Source organism: Octopus sinensis, linkage group LG15 (assembly GCF_006345805.1).
Source record: "Octopus sinensis linkage group LG15, ASM634580v1, whole genome shotgun sequence".
In the NCBI taxonomy this organism is placed as follows: Eukaryota; Metazoa; Mollusca; class Cephalopoda; order Octopoda; family Octopodidae; genus Octopus; species Octopus sinensis.
The window spans coordinates 10016874-10029312 of NC_043011.1; the positions used below are offsets into that span (position 1 = coordinate 10016874).

General features: G+C 38.4%; 1 protein-coding gene across 12 annotated transcripts in view; it reads right to left on the bottom strand.

Annotated features, from left to right (window-relative positions):
- LOC115219822 (peripheral plasma membrane protein CASK) overlaps positions 1-12439 on the bottom strand; it is a 998477-nt gene that overhangs the window by 656390 nt on the left and 329648 nt on the right. For all 12 annotated transcript variants that reach the window (XM_036509446.1, XM_036509450.1, XM_036509449.1 and 9 more), the window contains one exon: positions 9947-10059. In XM_036509446.1, the coding sequence (XP_036365339.1) occupies positions 9947-10059 (113 nt within the window). The remainder of the gene's footprint in view (positions 1-9946; positions 10060-12439) is intronic.

Genomic DNA, 12439 nt, shown 5'->3' on the forward strand with positions numbered 1-12439 from the left:
GTCTTGCTGATTCTGATAGTAAAGTATGTTAAGCATACACATATGCCTATGGAATACTCAGCCACTGATATGCTAATTTAGGAGCAACTTTTTATGTGGCTTGGTGGTTAAGGTTTGCACTCATGACCATAAGGTTGTGGTGTCGATTCCTGGGCCAGGCACTGTGTTGTGTTCTTGAGCAAAACGCTTTGTTTCACATTTCGCACCAAATCCACTCAACTAGCAGAAATGAGTCATGCTGTGACAGACCCATGCCCCATCCAGTGGGGAGGGGGAAATATATAGGGCACAGAATCCAGGAAACTGACATTATGAGCCTAAAATTCAAGAAAAACCTTTGATCCTTTTAACACACACACACACACGTGCATGTGTGTGCATCTATCCACATTATTTCAAGCATTCATGGTTTGATAAAGCAAAAGTGGTTGTTGAGACAAGAAGAGTGAGATTTGATTAGTAATTCTACCAATTCTAGTGACAACTAAATTGAAGTTCATTCAGTGTCTCGTTAAGCAGTGTTAATTACATACACCATTTTAAAAGGTGATTTCTTTGGATCTTGTCAGAAATTGTTTCAACTATGTGGGAGAGGACAAAAAGCAATTTGTTGTAGCAGAGGTCAAAGTAAACTAGGTCACACAGGTGAAGTGTATTACTTAAAGACCTTAATTATATACCAAAGTAAACCAGATGACCTCAGTGGTGACTGTGAAATACACCTGATTCACCTGTACAAGTAAGGTCGGAGATAAGACAAAGAAAAATAGAATCAACTATCACCTACTTCACCATTTTTGCCAAAATATTCCTGATATTCAATGGAATTGTCAATATCTCAAACTAAGATACATGGATCCATTCTTAATTCCATATTGGTTGAATTCTATTTGGTTCCCACTAACGTGACAAACCAAACCTTTTTGAAATACAGTTCTGATATAGCTATTAACATGGAGAGCAAACTTCAGTTTAGTTAGAATCGTTCTCTCAACGATGATGTTAAAATAATGTTTTTCAAAGATTGTGATGAAACAGTTCTGTTGTACAATAGTGAGGCGTGGGTAATAATAGGCAGACTAGCAGACTCGTTAGTTACCTCTACAAGAACTAAATAGAAACACACCAATTGTAAATCATCTTTTCTAGGACTTCAATGCCATTTTGTAATTAATGAGTTCTTGCAAATAATGAGTTGGTAGAATCAGTAGAACTTCAATGTGGATGCGTTATCTATTTGTATACTACTAAAACTCTCTGCTTGCTTGCGTGCTTGTCTGTAATTTAACAGGGTCAAACTGGCACAAAATGGAAAAATACTCTCAAAGTAAGGTGTGCCTTAAATATGAATACAAACAGAATAAAACAAGTTTTGTGTAAAGCAGACCACGGATTCCTGAGATACGTGGTTTTTGGGGGTATGTTTCCACAAATTTAATCAGTAGAATCTGGAGTTATTGTCCTTTACTGTGAACACCTTTATAAATAGCCAAACTGGCACATAATGGGAAAATACTTTGAAAGTAAGGTACCATTGAAAGGTGAATACAAATGGAATAAAACTAGTTTTGTATAAAACAGACCACAGGTTCCCAAGATACATGATTTTTGGGGGGTATCCTGACCTATTGCTGACCCAACAGGTCACAGGTAGTCTAGTACTAATGAAATTTGCCATTTAAAATTACCGCCGAATGGTAAATAAGATATTTATGATATATTCATCTTTACCATTTACAAAATCATGTCTCATGTCTAACAAAGAAACTAAATTTAGCACAATAAAATGGTAACATGTTCATAGTAACTTTAGTTTTGAAATTTTGATGAAATTATTTCAAATTACTTAAAATATCAAAAGGAAAGAAAACAAGAATCATTTTGGAGGAAATGAGAAATGAAATAGAAATCAGTAAGCTGAAGAGCAAACTGGTTTCTGGAATTCCATTCTTCAGACAAACAAGAATAGAATATGTTTCTGAAGATAGAAGCTTTCCTTCAGGGAGGACACATTTTTAGACATAAAACTTCTTTGCAATGTTTTAATTCAAAAAGACATGGTTTCTGTTCTTAATTGAAAATGTTTCAAATACAATGAAACAAAAAAACAAAAAAAAAAACCAATATAGAAACATAAAGTCTACAGCTGGTCAAATTATCTTCAGACTTGTCTGGTTATTTAGTTTGTTTCCATAGTTACGAATGTATGGTAGAAGCTAGCTAGTGTTTCCATAGTTACAAATGTATGGTAGAAGCTATCTAATGTATTTCCATAGTTACGTATGTTAAGGTGTAACCATCTGATTCCCTCTGCCTAAAATATCCACCACTTTAAGCTGCAATCACTGACAGATTTAAATCCCCTGACTGGGTTTGGTTCTAAACAAATCCAGTTTAGTTCCGAAGATGGCTAAGATTTGTTCTCGTGATTTATTCCAAAGTGAATTGGAGCATGCTGCTGTTTTTTCAAGATGAAAGGTTTCTTAAAAGCGAGCAAATTAATGAGAAAAGAAAAGCCAACATGGAACTGGCTCTGCTTCGGCTATAAAATGAGATGTTGGCATATTCTACAGAAAGCAAAATGGAATTAAGGTGAGAGGAGGAAGAAGAGGAGGAGGAGCTAGTAAAAGTGAAGTGCATTTGATGTGTATTGGCAGCTTCCATGTTTTCAGTTTGTTGTGTAATAGAAATAGTGCAAACAGTTTGGGCAGAGGTAGAGAAAGTTGGTTGAGTGTATCTAAGTCAATAAACAGTAAAATATAGATGGGATTCTTTGAGAGTAGGAGAGTGTCATGGAGAGTAAATGAAATGCAAAATTAACCTGTTTAATAATGAAACAAAATGAACTTCATTAAAAAGAAGAGATTTAAAGAGATGTGTGTTGAAAGTATGTTTATTAAACAGATGTTTAAGTTGGGAAAGAGAGAAGAGAATGAGAGCTAAGTAATTAAAGTGTTGTTGCTAATGTGTCGTTAAGGTAACTGGTTGTTAGTGATAAGTCAGAAGTAATCCTTAGAATCAATGAGATAATAAAAATCAGTTTAGTTTTGGCTTCCAGGAAAACTGATCAACGAATAAATTGATTTTAGATGCCTCAAGATGATTTTCAGATTGAAACAGCTTCAATATAAACATGGATAGAAACAAGCAGAAAATACTCTGTGTTCATGCAGCATGGCCTGCATGTGTGCATGTGGCTGTATCTACACAAGCACACACACACACACTCAAATGTGTGTGTGTGATGTTCACCTTGGATTAAAAGTGTATACAACATATATACATAACTTCCAGGCAGTACAAGACATCTCTGATGCATGCACACACACACACACACACACACACACATCAATTGATGGAGGTAATGATGTTCAAAAAGTGTAAAATGAGTTTAATTAAAGCTGAAGAGTTATTAATTGCCAAGGATAGAGAAAAGAAAATAGAATAAAATGAGAAAGACATGGAAAGAATTTGAAAATCCAGAAAGAATGGCAGACAAACAGACAAAATGTTGTTAATGTTTACAGGAAAATAATTTGTTTTCTCATACCTATCAATGATTCCACAGTCTTCAATTTAACCAATTATCAACTGTAGTTTACCATTTCACTCCTCAACATCATTCTTTTTAATTGTCCTCCATGAACACAGAGTTTAAACAGATTTTTACACAACATAATCTACAACATAGTCTATCACTTCTCTCAGCTTTACCATTCCTTAATCCAATCCTGATCTGTCAGTCTTTTACGAGTTGCCACCTTGGGACCCATCAAAGCTATAGAACCTTTTCAAATTCATCCCTTCACATTTGTCTTACAATTGTAATCATACTGATCTGTTACTGTTGACTACTACTACTACTACTACTAATTATTATTATTATTATTATTATTATTATTATTATTATTATTATTATTATTATTATTAGTAGTAGTAGTAGTAGTAGTAGTATTACTATTATTATTATTATTACTGTTATTATTACCATTTTAATTATTTCTATTATTATTATTATTAAGAGGCAGTGAGCAGGCAAAATCATTAGTGGCATTTCATGTATCTTTAGGTTCTGAGTTCAAATGCAACCTAGATAGACTTTACCTTTCATGGTTGATAAAATAAGTACTTACCCCCTTCCCGGAATTGTTGGCCTTATACCAAAATTTGAAGCTTTTATTATTATTATTATTATTATTATTATTATTATTATTATTGTAGTGGTGGATTGGCAGATTCGTTAGGGCCTTGGAAAAATGCCATGTAGAATATGTTCCAGCTGATTATATTTTGTGTTAAAATCCAGCAGAGGTCAACTTTGTTTTTCATCTTTTCAGGATCAATAAAATAAAGTAACAGTCAAGCTCTGGGGGTTGATGGTAGCAACTGACCCCTTCCATCAAATTGCTGACCTTGTGCCTAAATCATTATCCTCATCATCCTCATGAGATTTTCTTCTTCCTTCAATTTTGTTTCCATTTCTTGCCTAGTGTCTTCCCGACACCTAGGGCAAAGAAAATCACTGTATATATCAACAGGTCATTAAAAATGAATGCACCAGGTTATTCATTTACAATTTTTCAAACTATTCTGCCAGGGGTCAACTTTGCCTTTCATCCGTTCGGGGTCAATAAATTAACTATCAGTGAAACACTGGGGTCGATGTAATCGACTATTCTCTTCCCCCAAAATTCCAGGCCTTGTGCCTATAATATAGAGGATTACCATTATATATACTATTTTGGTTTGGCTTAGCTTCGGTCTTATTCTTAATAGGATTTATGTGGATAGCAGGTGGAAACCTGTAACCTTAGGTATCCACGAGTTTTCAGCTGTCTTTCAAGCGCTTAGAACCCCCCTGATAATCCTTGCTGTCCCTAAGAGCTCTACTAAGCATTCTATTCCAATCTGGATTTTGGATTTTCATCTTTCTGAACTCAATAAAATAAATTACCAGTAAAATACTGAGGGAGTAAATTTCATCAACTACACTTCCTCCTCCATTCCTTCAAATTTGAAGGAATATACCAACATTAGAAGCCATAATAATTAGCAGTGAGGTGTTTTAGTCACTTGCCTTCCATTACTAGCAATGATGGCACCTGTTAAATTAACTTCAAAAAAAATTTGCAATAATACAAAAAAAACGAACATGGTAGCACTCTGTCCTAAACAGAAAATTGATTCTTTCACAGAAAAAAAAAAAGCGGTGAAATGAAAACAAAAATTGAAAAAAAAAAAACCATGATTTCATTATCAAATTAAGGTTTTAAATATATATATATATATATATCGTGTACATTGACTAATTTGTTTTTGTGCTAGGCCACTGGTAATAATAATTTCTATAATTCTTATTACCCTAATATTATTTATATATATATATTCATCATCATCATAATCATCGTTTAGCATCCGCTTTCCATGCTAGCATGGGTTGGACGGTTCAGCTGGGGTCTGGGAAGCCAGAAGGCTGCACCAGGTCCAGTCTGATCTGGCAATATTTCTATGGCTGGATGCCCTTCTTAACACCAACCACTCCGTGAGTGTAGTGGATGCTTTTTACGTGCCACCGGCACAGGTGCCAGATGAGGCTGGCAAACGGCCATGATCGGATGGTGCTTTTTACGTGTCACTGACACGGGGGCCAGGCAAGGCTGGCAACGGCCACAATCGGATGGTGCTTTTTACGTGCCACCTGCACGAGGCCAGTCGGGGCGGCACTGGCAACAGCCACGTTTGGATGGTTCTCTTACGTACCACCGGCACTGGTATCACAGCTGCAATTTCCATTGATGTTGATCGATTTTGATTTTGATTTTGAATTTTGGGATTCTCACTTGCCTCAACAGGTCTTCACAAGTAGAGTTTTGTGTCCCAAGAAGGAAAGGTATGCATAAGTGGACTGGCTACATCCCAGGTAGAGGCCACGGGTTATGGTCTCACTTGTCCTGCCAGGTCTTCTCACGCACAGCATACTTCCATAGGTGTCGGTCTCTAGTCATTTCCTCGGTGAGACCTAAAGTTTGAAGGTCATGCTTCACCACCTCGTCCCAGGTTTTCCTGGGTCTGCCTCTTCCACAGGTTCCCTCAACCGCTAGGGTGTGGCACTTTTGCACACAACTATCTTCATCCATTCTCGCCACATGACCATATCAGCGCAAACGTCTCTCTTGCACACCACAACTGATGCTTCTTAGGTCCAACTTTTCTCTCAAGGTACTTACACTCTGTCAAGTATGAACACTGACATTACACATCCATCGGAGCATACTGGCTTCATTTCTTGTGAGCTTTCACATATCCTCAGCAGTCACAGCCAATGTTTCACTGCCATGTAGCATGGCTGTTCGTACACAGGCGTCATACAGTCTGCCTTTTACTCTGAGTGAGAGGCCTTTTGTCACCAGCAGAGGTAAGATCTCTCTAAACTTTGCCCAGGCTATTCTTACTCTAGCAGTTACACTTTCAGAACACCCGCCCCCGCTACTAACTTGGTCACCTAGGTACCGGAAGCCATCAACTATTTCTAGTTTTTCTCCCTGGAATGTGGTGGAAGTTGGTTTCAGAGCACTTTCAGTGTTTATTGCTCCTGAGCATCTACCACATACAATAACTATCTTCCTAGTTAGCCTTCCTTTGACATTGCTACACCTCTTATGTGTCCATAGCTTACACTTGGTGCATATTATAGAGTTTCTACCTACGCCTTTTCTACAGATCGGGCAGGGCCATCTACCTGAAGACGTTTGTGATTTGTCTACCTTCCTACTTATTAGGACTTTGGTTTTAGCTAGGTTGACTCTAAGGCCCTTCGATTTTAATCCTTGCTTCCACACCTGAAACTTCTCCAGTTCTGATAGTGCCTCAGCAATTAGAGCAAGGTCATCAGCATAGAGGAGCTCCCAGGGGCATCCTGTCTTGAATTCCTCCATTATTGCCTGGAGGACTATGATAAATAGGAGGGGGCTGAGGACTGAGCCTTGGTGGACCCCTACCTCTACCCGGAATTCTTCACTGTACTCGTTGCCAACCCTCACCTTACTGGCGGCATCCCTGTACATGGCTCGCACAGCTCTCACTAACCATTCATCTATCCCTAGTTTCCTCATTGACCACCAGATAAGGGATCGGGGGACCCTGTCGAGGGCTTTCTCCATGTCAACAAAATCCAGGTACAGGGGCTTATCTTTGGCTAGGTATTTCTCCTGCAGCTGCCTTACCAGGAATATAGCATCAGTGGTACTTTTCCCTGGCACGAACCCAAACTGCATGTCATCTAAACTAAATCTCTCTCTAATTAGTTTGGCTATGACCCTCTCTGTAACCTTCATTACCTGAACAGCTTGATACCTCTGTAATTATTTGTATCTAGGGCGTCACCTTTACCTTTGTAGCAGTTGACTATTATGCTGCTACACCAGTCATTGGGTATGACTCCTTTGTGTATCACCTGATTAACTATACGGGTGACTATGCTATAGCCGACACTACCAGATATTTTGAGCATCTCTGCAGTGATTCCTGATGGGCCTGGGGCTTTCCCTGTCTTCATGCTTCTAATTGCCTTAACTACTAAGGAACTGTCAACTTGGATAGCTGGTCCCTCTGTTGGGTCGACATTCGGCAGACTCTCTTAATCCCATTCATTTTCTTTATTCAGCAACCTTTCATAGTGGCATCTCCAAACCTCTCTCTTTGCATCCTCATTTAGCGCAAGTGAACCATCATCCATGCGAACACACTTCTCTCCTACCACATCACGATTCTCTCTCAAAGACCGTCTTGCAACACGAAATACCTCAAGTCTTTGGTCCTCCCGGCGCAGAACATTGGCAAATTTCTTCTTATCTGCTTCCCCTCTGGCTAAATAGACCTGTCTCCTAGCTTCTCTTTTGGCTGTCTGATACAATTCCCTGCTACCACCATTCTTCCAGTCCTTCCAAGCCTGTCTCTTTTCTCTAATAGCACTGTCTACAACATTGTTCCACCACCACGTTATTTTGGGTCTTGAGGGGACTTTGCACCAGCCACAGATCTGGTCAGTGGCTCTCAGCAGGTTGTCCCTTAGAGACCTCCAGTTGTCTTCTACCCCATATGAAGCTATATCCCCTTCTACTTCGTCAAAGTAATATGTCCCTAAATCTCTGTCCATTCGCAGGATCTTTAAGCTTCCAGATCCTTCTTCTCCATGTTGGTCGTCTTCTGGTCGTCCTCTTAGTCCTGATCCTAAAGTCACTAACTACCAGTCTATGTTGTGGGGTACATTCTTCGCATAAGAAGGTTTTGGCATTTATAAACAGTCATCTTTATCTTTTCCTGGTGAGGATGTAGTCAATTTGGCTGGTATGTCGGCCCAATCGGTTGGTGACTAGGTGGCTGGTAGGTTTCCTGAAGTTAGTGTTGCAAATCATAAGATCATTTGCATCGCAGAACTCCAGCAGCCTGGTTCCCTCCTCGTTGCGGGAACCATAACTGTAGCTTCCATGTACACCATGGAAGCCCTCAGCATGTTGTCCAACATGCCCATTGAAGTCACCAGCCACAAAGAGAAGGTCTTTGTCATTCGTCAACAAGGTAGTCTGCAGTAGAGTGTCATAGAATCGGTCTTTCTGTCCATTGGGTAGCCCCGGCTGAGGGGCATAGGCTGATATAATGGTTGCTAGTCCATGATGAAACACTAATCTAATTTTAAGTATTCTGTCACATACTCTGATTAACTCAATTACCTTATCTACCCATTTTTCAGCGAGAAGTATACCCACGCCCCCAACCCCGTTAGTGTTCCCTACCCAGAAAATCTTGTACCTGTGTTCTTTGCCTGTGAGGAACCTAGCAGAACTTCCTCTCCACCTTACTTCTTGGATGCAACATATATCAACACATCTCCATTCATGCATCTTGACTATCTTGCCAGACCTACCTTTCAGTGTGCCAACGTTGAGGGTGCCAACCCTGAGGGTGTGGGAGGTATGGGCCCTAGAGACCCTGGGTCAGTGGGCAGTAGCTTCATGTACCTGAAAAGAAAACTCGCATTTGGCAACCCATCACACACACACACACATTATATATGCATGCACATATTATAGAGCCATCCCAACACAGTATATATAAAGAGATCTACTTTCATGGCTACAATTGATGAGTAGATTGTTTGAAAGGTTGATGACACAGAAAGAATCAATAATAATTGAGAAATCAATAAAATCTCATTGATTTATTTTCTTATTGTGATAACACATTTGAAGGGCTTGTTATTGTTGACTGAATTGATTTCTCTTAATAAAGAAATAAAATTTTGTGTTAATAGGGGTCAGCAAGGGAGCTTCTATGAAGTCACTGAACTTGGGAACAGAAGGTGTTGGGTGCCCTAGAAATGAAATCATGTGACCTAAACATGTGACTATTCTTCAAGCACATTTGTTTCATCACACTTCGCTGGAGCTCCTCAACAAGACATTCATGAAGTAAGCAATGAACCTGCAGCCAATCGAGCAAACTGAGGCATTGAGGGAGTGATGAGCTGCCATCTTGTGCTTCACAGTTGCTGTAACAAGGCTTAAACTGGTGACCAGTGACCAGCAGACAAGCGTACATGAATACAGAAGCAGGAACACACCAGAGCGGCTACTGCCCACTAGTGTAACCATATACACCCAACTAGGCAACAAATGCAGTCAATAAATCACCATAATTTATTCCTCGCATGATATCATAACTTCTTCTTAAATATGATTTAGCTATGAAAATATCATTGATTTTGTTGTTGTTCTTAATACAGCTCGATTTCATGGCCTGAATTGAAGACCGATTGACCGCCGACCGGCCCGCCGTCCCCACACGACGCCACACTCACATAAAACATTATTTACTCAATGATTTATCCAGCAATCGATTTTAAAAAGTCAATACAACATAGTTTTTTTGAATCAAACTTGGAGCTGACCGTCTGAGCTGAGGCCAGGGCTGGAAGTGAACTTGGCAACATCCACGATTTTCACAGCAAACTGTTGTCCACTCTCCCGATGGACACATCTTCGTACCACACTGAAGGGACCCCTGAAAGAAAGAGAAGAGAAGAAAAAACACATAAATATCACTTGGTTTTGTTTTTTATATAAATACATACAAACATATCTTTCTTTTACTTGTTTCAATTATTAAACTGTGGCCAGACTGGGGCAATGCCTTGAAGAATTTTAGTCAAACAAATCAACCCCAGTGCTTCATATCTTTTTAAAACTGGGTACTTATTCTATTGGTCTCTTTTGCCGAACCACTAAGTTATGCAGATATAATCACATCAACACCAGTCAGCAAGCATTGGAGACACACACACACACACACACACACACACACACACACACACATCAGTCAAACCACCAAACCAATCCCAGCATGGAAAATGGACATTAACTGATTGATAATGATTATCTATATATATATATATATACGAGCAAAACGCCCCCTCCCCGTCCAATGGATGGTGCTGAGTTGTCAAACATTTAAACCAAATTTTCTCAAAATAATTTGTCTGACCGTCCCATATGCCCCCCTCTTTACAAAACACTGATTTAACCTAAATTTGAGACACTGTGCATTTTTCTCGTGTATGCGTAGTATCGATCACAGCAGCTGATGTACTTGCACGTACAAATGTACGTTCCCATGGATTTATCGATCGCATTCTCACCTGGAATCATCATCATCGTTTAACGTCTGCTTTCCATGCTAGCATGGGTTGGACGATTTGATTTTTCTAATTTATTCAAGACTTATACACGCCCTGGTACCATTGGTATCTACATGTCAAATTTGAGTGCTGCCAGAGATCCTAGAAGACACATAGACAGACAGAGAGAACAGATTTATATAATATATATATATATATATATATATATATATATTATATATATACATATATATATATATATATACATATATATATATATATATATACTATATATATATATATATATATATATATATATATAATATATACATATATATATACATACATATATATATATATATATATATACATATATATATATATATATATATATATACACATATATAAAAAAAAACCTATGTTCATGAATGATCATGAGATTGCACCTAGAAAGTTTCCCTGCAAGGTACAAGTCCAGACAAGCTTGTTTATGGAAGACCAGCTGTCATCCATGCACACCAGCCTCCCCTCTTCATGCCACCAAAGTTATCCAAGGGAAAAAAAGCAAAAGGGGCAATACAGCTTGGTACCAGTGATGTCGCAACTCATTTCTGCAGTTGAGTAGAATGGAGCAATGTGAAATAAAGAGTCTTGCTCAAGAACACAACACAGAACCCGGTCCAGGAATCAAACTCACTACCTCACGATTGTGAGTCCAATGCTCTATCTACTGAACCATGCACCTTCACATATATACAAATAGCCACACACACACAAACACACACACGAAGACACACACGTATGCACATCAAGCTTCTTTCAGTTTCTATCTATTAAAGCTACTCACAAGGCTTTGGTTGGCCCAGGGCTATAGTAGAAGACTGTTGCCCAAGATGCCATGCAGTGGGACTGAACCTGGAATCATGTGGTTGAGAAGCAAACTGCTTATACATATATATATAAACAGAAGTAGAATAAGGTATTTTCGGTTGGTTCTCGACTCCTGATTTCAAACCAGTTCTGTTCTTAGAACTATCACACATTCGGAGAGAATTAATTGGCAATGATAAGAATAATGAATAACGATGTGAAGTCATTAAAAAATAATTTCTAAAACATAAAATTGAGGTCAGTTATTATAAATGTCGAGTTATTTCTATTTTTTTCCATTGAAGAATTAAATAGGTGTGGGTGTGGCGGGGTGTGTGTGTGCATAATGATGTCAATGTGTGCAGTAACTCATTAATCATCACTCTTGCTCTCCAATTTTCTGTGTTAGCAAAGGTTTTATGATTCTGCAATATAACACAGCAGTGATTTTACACTTCACTTAAAAAAAACAATTTGTTCAATTAGAGTAAAGAGTGCCTCAATGAAACAAAAAAGAAAAAAAACCATATAACTGATGAAGAAACAACATAGAAAAAGAAAGAACAACTCTTTAACATAATTGAAAGAAATTCTTGCAGAAAACGAGTCTCTTGTGAGATCAACAGTTTTCCTTTTCAATCCAAAATAACTTGGAGCATCAGCAGAGAAATAAGGAATGGAATGAAGACAGTTGTTACGGTTGTAATGAATGAGCAGCCGACGATGAAGGAATGGGGGATGAAAGCGAAGATAATTATAGTAATGAAGATTTTCATTTTGATGATTCATTTCGATTCATGTAAATTGAACGGTTACTACAAAGAGGCTAAGAAGCAAGACCAACACACACACACACACACAAATAAACAAATAGACACATACATTCTCATATATAAA